The sequence below is a fragment of the Chionomys nivalis genome, chromosome 18 (assembly GCF_950005125.1).
Source record: "Chionomys nivalis chromosome 18, mChiNiv1.1, whole genome shotgun sequence".
Lineage (NCBI taxonomy): Eukaryota > Metazoa > Chordata > Mammalia > Rodentia > Cricetidae > Chionomys > Chionomys nivalis.
In genome coordinates this window covers 18,229,018-18,238,868 of record NC_080103.1, presented here as the reverse complement: position 1 = coordinate 18,238,868, position 9,851 = coordinate 18,229,018, and the positions used below count along the sequence as shown (strand labels likewise).

The 9,851-nt window shown below is 43.1% G+C and overlaps 1 protein-coding gene across 1 annotated transcript; it reads right to left on the bottom strand.

The window, feature by feature from the left end:
* Nucleotides 1-3,710: 3,710 nt before the first annotated feature.
* On the bottom strand, nt 3,711-8,746 carry Bcl2l15 (BCL2 like 15). The gene is made up of 4 exons (XM_057794167.1): nt 8,555-8,746; nt 7,531-7,652; nt 5,172-5,396; nt 3,711-3,765 (listed from the first exon to the last, which is right to left on the bottom strand). The coding sequence occupies exons 1-4, from the start codon at nt 8,682-8,684 to the stop codon at nt 3,748-3,750; spliced, it is 495 nt and encodes a 164-aa protein (XP_057650150.1). The 5' UTR covers nt 8,685-8,746; the 3' UTR covers nt 3,711-3,747.
* Between the last annotated feature and the right edge of the window lie 1,105 nt (nt 8,747-9,851).

Here is a 9,851-nt window from a genome sequence, read left to right as displayed (position 1 = left end):
AGAGGAAGGGCCTCAATGGCATGGGGTCTATGAGTCTAAGGTGACCCAGAGTTAACTTGTTTGTTTTTTCATTAGCGTAGCAGTCATCCCCACAGCTCTTAGATAGGTGTGACATCCTGCGGCTACAGGCTCCAATTATTTGGACAGCTATGCCACAGGATGTTTCCAGAACCCCAAAGTTTGAGTCAAAACCACTTTTGTAACGTCTTTTCTTTGCTGGACAAACAGATGAAAAGGTTTTGAGGCATATGGAGGTGCTAGGACTGAAGCTGAAGTCAGGGATGTTTTCAAAGCCTCAAATGCCTTTTGTTTAGCCTCAGTCCAGAGGAGGGGTTCAGTGCCCTGCTTTGCACTGGTCTCTATAGAGGCTTCACTATTCTGCAAACTCTGGTATCCAGATGCAGCAATACCTAGCTACACCTAGGAACTCTCAGATCTGCTTCTTATGTCTGCAGTTGGGGGTCTGAAGGATGGTGGCAATCCTACTCTCAGCTGGTAGCCAAGATAGGTAGCCTTTGATGAACAAGGCTGGGCCTTCTTAGCTGGAATCTTGTAACTCTTGCAGCAGTCCCCCAGAGGCCTTTTTTATGATCTATTTTCCTGGGAAGCCTCTGACAGAAGTCATCATTTAGCGCCTTATCTAACAGGGTTGGAGAATTTCTAAATCTTTGGGGCAACCTGGTGCATGTAAATTGTCCACTGTCACCTCTCTCTGGGTCTGCTCTTTTAAGAGCAAAGATGGCTTGACTCACCTCTGCCGGTGGGAGGCTGAAGAATGCATCTTTCAGATCCAAGACAGTGTACAGCTGTTCCTCTGAAAGAATCAGACTCGTGAGAACCAGAGGTCCCAGGTTTCTTCACAGACAGAAGAGGTGTGTTCCAAAGTAGCTGGAAGGGCACCAAGATGCCTGTCTTTCTATGTCAGGCAGCATTGACTACAATTTTCCTTTTTGTTTAATCTGTATGGGGGCAGCTGAACTGATTAGTTGAACAATTATAGGCACTCGGTGTTTGGCCAGTCCTAGGGGGTCAGTCTCTGCCCATAGTCCTGGAAATCTTTGCTGTCAATCTGATAGTCCAACTGTATCTTTTGATTGTGGGTAGGACTTTCAGCAGGAGATATTCTTTCTTTTATTTAACCTTTATTATTATTTTTTTAAAAATTTTTATTTATGTACATTGGTGTTTTGCCTGCATGTACATATGAGGGTATTGGATCCCCTGGAACTGGAGTTACAGACAGGTATGAGCTGCCATGTGGGTGCTGGGAATTGAACCTGGGTCTTCTGTAGAACACCAGTGCTCCTAACCACTGAGCCATCTCTTCAGTCCCAAGGTGATATCCTATCAACAGAAGGCAAGACACCAAACTGTTGTTGGGTATCTATAAGTCTAACTGCACCCCATTGTCAAAGAAGGTGATGGTGGTGTGCAAAAGGTCTTGTCCTGACCAGTTCTCTGCTGCTAGACACTGTTCGCGCTACCTCCAGCAAATGGAACCTTTAACTTTTGTTTACTTTTAGAACTTTTTTCTAATATCTGAGGCCTGCTGGGTGACGAAGAAGTTCTTTTTTGTGGCTGTATTTAATTTTCTAAAAAAGACTAGGGAAAATTGTTCAAAGTTTTCTTGGTCAGTGTTGGACAGAAGGAAAAATCTGTTCTATCCAGGATGCATTGTCCAGCAGTGATTTCCCCACCCCCAGCAGCCTGGAGGCAATTTTTCTACTTTTTTCATTGAATGGAAGATTTTGAGTTTTCTAATTCTATGGATCACTGGTTGAAAAAAACAACAGACAAAACTCACAAAAGAGGAAGGAGTGGGAGTTCCCTTTCCCCTTCTCTGGGACTGCTTAGTGCAGTCAGGGGAGTGGGGGGGGGGGATGCATACCTAAGGGAGCATTCAGCTTAGAAAGCAGGAGCTGCTCCTGACTCCATACAGGCTGGAAGTCAAGTGGGACAGGCAGGGTTGCTTTTGTGTGTTATGTGGAGGAGGGGTGACCTGGCAGAGCCAAAACGAATCAGGTCCCCAACAAGAAGAGGAACAAGCCTTAAGCCAGAGGGGTATCTCACATCAGAGAAAGGCATTGGTCAATTACCAGAAACAAAGCTGACAGAAACATGTAGAAAGAAATGCAGAAAGATGCAGAATAAAAACAACCAGGGGTGGCCACCACACATTCATGTGACATCTCACCCAGATCACGGATACTGGGTTAGCAGCCATGTCCGACCTTATGTGTCTAACCAGAGGACACTTTAACCAGACTCACCTTCAGAGGTGACAGACCAGATGACTTTCCTTTTGGGGTGAAGGTGTCAGACCCCTCTAAAGTGTGAGGCAGATATTAATCAAAGAGACTCCTGAGGGCCTAGAACTCAGATTGTGCACTCCCTAGGAGCTCCTTGGCCACTGCACTCTTCCCTGCTCCCAGGGGATCTGAGACCCCTGGTGTCTTAAAATATGGTCTCTGAGGATCTTTGTGGAACCTCCAGAAATGTTGTAGGATGTCCACCAGAGAAGACTGCTTGAAAGTGGGTTTAAACCAATAGAAAGTCTTTATTAGTGGGCCAGGGAGTGTACTGGGTGGTCAGGATCCCAGTTTAGCACTAAGCCTTTCTCAGGGTGAGATTTTAAGTGCAAAAACCATGTTCTGGGTTGGTACACTCCAGTTAACAAGAGCAGTTAGTCAGAAATGGAACTACAGAAGACAAAAAGCAAGGTTAGTACCTTTAGAGACTTTCCCAGAACCATGGACTTTGGTGGATTAGACCTTTGTTTTTATTTTGGCCAATGATACTGTCTGTGTGCTGAATTTTATAGCCTGGATGGTACTTCCATCATGGAGTCAGATGTGCTAAAGTTTGGAGGCCTAATTGGGTCTGGTGCCCTGTTACAGTATGCAGTTAGCATCAGCCACGCTGGGGCAGACCAGTGGTCCTCCACGTGGGCCAACACTTCCCACATCCTGACAATGAAAACATAGTAACTCTCTTTGATATTTCCAGCAGGATTGTAGATGAATAAGCTGCTAATTATGCCTTCAAGGCTCTAGAATGGTTGAATAAATTCTGCTCAGGTGAAATAAACACGAAAGTTAAGATGGATCTGAATGAAAACCTTTTACTTGAAGAAATAAGATTTTTAACTAAAAACTGACCTTTAGATTCCAAAATCACTAGCAGACAAAATTCTCAACAAAAGACAGGGCTAAACCTGAAGGGAAAGTTTATAATGTGCTGCCTCCTTCAAACTATCTCCAGCAAAGCTCTGCCTTGGGGCTTGAAATTTCACTAGTAAGAAATTACTGTCAGGGGCTGGAGAGATGGCTCAGTGGTTAAGAGCATTGCCTGCTCTTCCAAAGGTCCTGAGTTCAATTCCCAGCAACCACATGGTGGCTCACAATCATCTGTAATGAGGTCTGGTCTGGTGCCCTCTTCTGGCCTGCAGACAAACATGCAGACAGACTATTGTAAAGACAGAAAGAGAGAGAGAGAGAGAGAGAGAGAGAGAGAGAGAGAGAGAGAGAGAGAAAGAGAAATTACTGAATTACTGCCAGGAGGTCTTTGTTTCAACAAACCCTTCTTACAACTCAGGTAAGAACAGAAAGTATAACATCACTGTAGATGGACTGGTCTGCTCCCAAAGTCAGCAATCAGTAAAAATGCAGCACACGTAAGTTGAAGAAAGCATGTTTTAATTGGCAAACATCGGAGGATGTGATGTTGAGTCCGAACAACCCCACTTATTCAGCTCTCCAGGTTTTCCTAGGAAGAACAGTGAGAATCTTAGTACAAAAGACGGCCCTTCGGAACTAAGACTCTGGGGAAGGATCTGCAGATGTTGCCAAGGACGACCACATCTTTTCCTATACCTTCTATTGACCCCAGCAGTGGGAAGAAGTGCTCTACGATGCTCTACGATGACAGCAGAAACCCTACAGGTGACTAGGATGTAGGCTTAGTGTTTGTTGTCTAATGAGCAGAAACAAGAAAGGATGTGAATCTGAGAGGGTGGACGAGAAGGGGCAGAAATCTTGGAGGAGTGGGAGAGGAGAAACCAGAATCTGTCTGTCTGTCTATCTGTCTGTCTGTCTGTCTGTCTGTCTGTCCATCCGTCTATCTATCTATCTATCTATCTATCTATCTATCTATCTATCTATCTATCATCTATCTATCTATCTATCTATCTATCTATCACTATTTTTTAAAAAATAAGGTGGCATATGTCTTTTAAAAATAGTGGTGGCAAGCCGGGCGGTGGTGGCGCACGCCTTTAATCCCAGCACTTGGGAGGCAGAGGCAGGCAGATCTCTGTGAGTTCGAGACCAGCCTGGTCTACAAGAGCTAGTTCCAGGACAGGCTCCAAAACCACAGAGAAACCCTGTCTCGAAAAACCAAAAAAAAAAAAAAAAAAAAAAAAAAAAAAAATAGTGGTGGCACATGCCTTTAATCCCAGCACTTTGGAGGCAGATGCAGGTCTAAGTCTGAGGACAGCCTGATCTACAGAGCAAGCTCCAGGACAGTTATGGCTACAAGAAAAATCCTATGTGAAAAAACAAAAACAAAAAAACAAACAAAAAGATAGAATTCCATTATAGGGCAAGTCTACAATAGATGAAACAAACTGTTGGATTTTTTTCTATTGAAAAACAACTTTTTTGACACAACTCATTTTATCATGTTTTCCACTTCCCCAATTCAGCCCAGGTCCTCCCTCATCCCTACCCACCCAACTTTATGTTCTCGTTCTCTCTCTCTCTCTCTCTCTCTCTCTCTCTCTCTCTCTCTCTCTCTCTCTCCCTTTCTCTCCCCCCCTAAAACAAACAATAAACAAGAAATACACACACACATAAGATTATTCTAAATTTTCTCAACACATATTAAAGATGTTAAGGAACACAGACTCAGAAGTTTACCAGGAAGCAGAGTAAGGTCAGGCTGAAATGAGCACTCACCGTCAATATACTTTATAGCTGATTATCTATGGTGGAGATTAGCTTTACAGCCTGTGGTCAACATTTCAGGCAGCATGGTCCAACCCTCACAGGCTGAACTTTTGGTTTCCCTTTTCCATGACCACTTACAGAAAGGTTAATAATTAAGAGTCTCACTTGTTAAAAACCCAAACAACACACATGCCTAGCAAAGTGGGGGCCTTAACAAAAACTCACCCATCCTCCCTGCCCCAGGATGAACTCTCGGATGGCTGTGTTCCCGTTGATCATGCCCGTCATGCAGTTAGCCATCCTTCTTGCCATTTCAGGAGCCTTCTGGACCACATATTCAAGAAGTTTCACAGACACTGCCAGAAAGGCTTTTTCAAAAGCGAGGGTGGAGTTCTGAGCACACCAGGCCATGCTGAGAGATCGCACTGTGTCCTCAAGTATAGTTCCTGCCTAAGGAGGGAGACAGGCTCTGTCAGTGACACAAAGGGTCCTGGGGTCTGGAAGAAGTAACTCTTCAGGAAGAGACCAGTGGACCACGGTAGCATGAGGGAATATTGGAGAGCAGATGGACAAATTTCTTAGCTTTAGCATTTTGCTACTTTACTGTTAGAAAAACATTAACTCATCAAGCTCATACTTTCAGATACCATTGGATAAGATGAACAAAGCACTTTAAAAGAAAGCTATGAAGCACACGGTAGTGAGCAGGTCAGACTGTAATGGCATTATTTCTATGATTAGAAATGTATAGCCAAGCCTAAAGTCAAAACAAACAAAAACATCTTTTTCCCCTCCCAAATAAGTTGGTTCAAAAGCTATTAGGTGGGGCCAAGGTAGATCACTGGGGTATACTGAGCTCAGAGCATAATGTTAAATCCTAAGAAAGCTAGGGAAAGAAATAGCTTTGGTACCTATAGCTGAGGGGTTTTTTTATGTGTTTGCTGTTTTTGCTTGTATGTATTTACTTATTTAATGTGTGTGTGCACATGCCATAGTGCATATGCGTTTCCTGGGTTTGGTGGTTGTATTGAGGTTCTATGAAAAATGTTCTTACTTGAAGGAAGTATCAAGGTATTAAAGAGAGAGAAACTGTCCTACTAGCTACTCCCAAATGGCTGGAGAACTCTATACCACAGCTCTCGACCTATGGGTTGCGCCCTTTTGTGCAGTTGTGTCGAACGACCCTTTCACAGGGGTTGCTTGGGACCATCAGAAAACACAGATGTTTACATTACAGTCCTTACAGTGGCAACATCACACTTAGGAAGCAGTAATGAAAATAATTTTACGGTTGGGGGTCACCACATTAGGAACTGTATTAAAGGGGCGCAGCATTAGGAAGACTGAAACCACTGCTCTATACCATGCTTCCAACTTGACCCTGAAACTGTTTCAAATGTCTTTTCTTGTTGTTGTTATTGTTTTGTATTGTTATTGTTCTAAATACAGAAGAAAAAAGTTAACCTCGTGACCACCCACATTTGACAGGCTCAGGTCAGCAGTCAGCGGTAAGGTTCTGTCTGAACACAACACAGGCATATCCCTATACTGTCCATTAGGAAGAATGAAGCGTGCTTCTGGACCAGTCTGGGCTCAAATCCTAGCTTCAACATTTGCAGAGTACATTTCTTATTTGTTCCTTTATGCTTCCATTTGCTGTGCGCTTAAACGGTGTCAAGTCAGGGCGCACGCATGCAAGACACGTTTCACAATGATAGAATACGAAAAGGAGGAAAACAGGGTGATGTTTGCTGTCATGGAGTTATGTGCTGCGTCAGAGAGGCCGCTCTAAGAAAAACAGCTCATGAGCGCAATGATCAAGCCATGAAATGTGGCCATGCGAAGTGGTAAGTACTGGCTGTGGTTGATTTGATCAGCAGCGTGTACTGGAACACGGTCTGATGGTCTTGATAGCCATACGGAGTCCAGGTGCTACTTACCACCAGTAATCAGAGCTCTGATGAAAAGCCAGCAGACTTCTTTAAGGGTTTATCTCGAATGTGTAAGACTTTTAAACTAGCCAATATTCCTATCTCACTATTGGACCCTGGATGAAGGGAGAAGCTCACTCCCAGCAAAGTTAAGCATTAAAAATAAGAAGAATAGGGCTGCCGAGATAGCTCAAGAATTAAAGATAGTTGTCATACTAACCTGGTAACCTGAATTCAATCCCTGAAACGTACATAGAGGTGGAAGGGGAAACACCACAAAATTGTCCTTTGACTCCACAGATACGCAGTGGCACACATGTCCCTCTTCCCACAGCATAAACACATACATAAAATAATAATAATAATAATATATAAAGAATTGTTTTCCAGGAATAATGAACTATGAACATGATGTATGCATACCAAGGGCAGCTCCAATGAAGCCTAAGAGTTCCTTCTATAGTACTGGGTTCTTACTGATGTCTAAAGAATTAGCAATCACATTTCCCTCTATAGCTTCTTTATAAACCTCAAAATCTTCACAGAACATTTCTATTCCTGATATATAGGAATAAAAAAGGGAGGAAGGAAGGTGAAATGTTATGTTTGAGATAGAACAAGCAGCAGACAATATTAAAAAATCAAACCCTGACCTGTCCTCGAGTGGTTTCCGCAATGACGTTATCGGCAGAAGCTTCTAGTTCTCCATTGAACTGGTCACCCAGCATTCGAAGGCGGTCAACAATAATAGACACATCAAAAGAGCAATCCTCTCCTAAGACAGAGAAAATACTTTTACCGTGCTTGAAGGAATGGGAAGTCTTTTTAATCTGGGTAGAAGAAAAATGTTCTCAAGTCTTATTCTTGTTTTTTTGAGACAGAGTTTTTCTGTGTAGCCTTAGTTGTTCTGGAACTCACTCTGTAGAGTAGATAAGCCTCAACTACATCCTCAAGTTTATTTATTTATTTATTTATTTATTTATTTATTTATTTATTATTATTATTATTATATTTTATTACTTAAAAAATACCAAATCCAAATTCCCACTTCCTCCCTCCTTCCACTTCCCTCCCATTCTCTCCACACACCCTCCCCCCCACCCTCCTCCAATCCTAAGAGAGGGCAAAACACCCTGCCCTGTGGGAAGTCCAAGGCCCTTCCCACTACATCCAGGTTGAGCAAGGTATACATCCAAAGAGAATCGGATCCCAAAAAGCCAGTACATGCAGTAGAGACGAATCCCAGGGCCTTTGTCATTGGCCCCTCAGTCTGTCCCAACTGTCAACCACATTCAGAGGGACTAGTCTCTTCTAAGACAGAGAAAATACTTTCACTATGCTTGAAGAAATGGGAAGTCTCCTGAATCTGGGTAGAAGAAAAACGTTCTCAAGTCTTATTCTTGCTTTTTTTGAGACAGAGTTTCTCGGAGTAGTCCTGGCTATTCTGGAACTCTCTGTAGAGCAGGCTGGCCTCAACTACATCCTCAAGTTTTTAAAACAGTTCCGGCATTTTTGTTCTCAGTAGTTATAGTGAAGCCATCTCCTTTATTGAGAAGTTCTTTTCTTTCAAATGTTACCAAAAATTTAGGGCTGGCCTTCTAAACCTTAAGAGGAAACAGAGAGCACAAACTCTGACTGTATTACCTACCTGTCGTCACCCCAGACCAGGAGCCTTACCTGAATGTGGTTCCTCATCATCCAGGAGGTTCCGGTTAGCCACCTGGAAGGTTGGGGTCAAAAGGTCTGCGATCAGGCCATTCATAACACATTCTGTTTGCTCCTCAAAAGTCCGGGGGTTCGTAGACATTTTTCCACACAACAAGCGGTTTGCAGCTCAGCAGAAGGTTGGAGAACCCGGCAAACCAGTTGCGCCTGCCCACCTCTTACCGGATCCTAATTGGATGTGTGCTAGTTTCCTTCCCACTAACTTTTCTCAAGAGTAATTGCCCAGAAAGGTACAAATTCTCCCAAGACAAAGAATTTTCAGTTTCGTATCTCTGAACCACACCCTTGTCAGTACATAGGATTAATGAATAGCTTTTATAGGTAAACAATCTATAACTAAAATAGAACCAAGGAAGATTCTCTTGTGTAAGCTCCTTAAGAACACTTCCTGGAGCTGCCGGTCACCAATGGCCACCATCTGAGCCAGGAGGCTTCATTCTTCATGCCTACGGGTTGCCTCCCTCCCCAGCCCTTGCTCTTGCCATGCTTCTGCAGATGTTTCAACACTGAGCTTGCACAATGTCTTTGAAACATGGAACAACTTGCTAACTACAGGCAAAGCTATTGTTATGTTGGATAAAGTTGAGAGAGTAACACAGAATGACCATTTCTCAGGTAATGATGCTTTGTGTGTGGCCTGTCCTGAACCACTTGGAGATAGACTTTATAGAGAAACAAAGGATATTGTTTTGTTTTGTTTTTTAAAAATTGGGTTTGGCATTTGCACAGGAGCGTTCTAGAGCCAGCGAAGGTATGACCCAGAATGAAGTGGAGAACAAACTCAACAATTTCATCACTGTTTGTAAATATATTGATGACAAAACCATTTTTCTATGCAAGAATGCTAGCAAAATGTCTAATTTAGGACTTGTCTGTGTCTATGGATTCTGAAGAAGCCATGATCAATAAATTAAAGCAGCCTGTGGTTATGAGTTTACCAGGAAGCTGCATCAATGGACACAGATGTGAGTGTCAGTGCTGACGGCAGCAATAAGCTCAATCCTTCATCAGAAACCAAGACACGGGGAGAGATGAGGGGGTTGGTTTCCACATATATGTCCTTCAGGCAGGTGCACGGCCTCTCAATCAGGCTTCTTCATCCACCTTTGCAATAAAGTGAACAGATGTTCAAATTATTTTATAGCCAGTATTTCAGTGGAAGGAAGCTGACATGGTTACATAACCTCTGTAAGGTGAAGTTAAAATGAACTATTTGGCAAAACTGCATGTAGCTATGGTTATGGCCTAC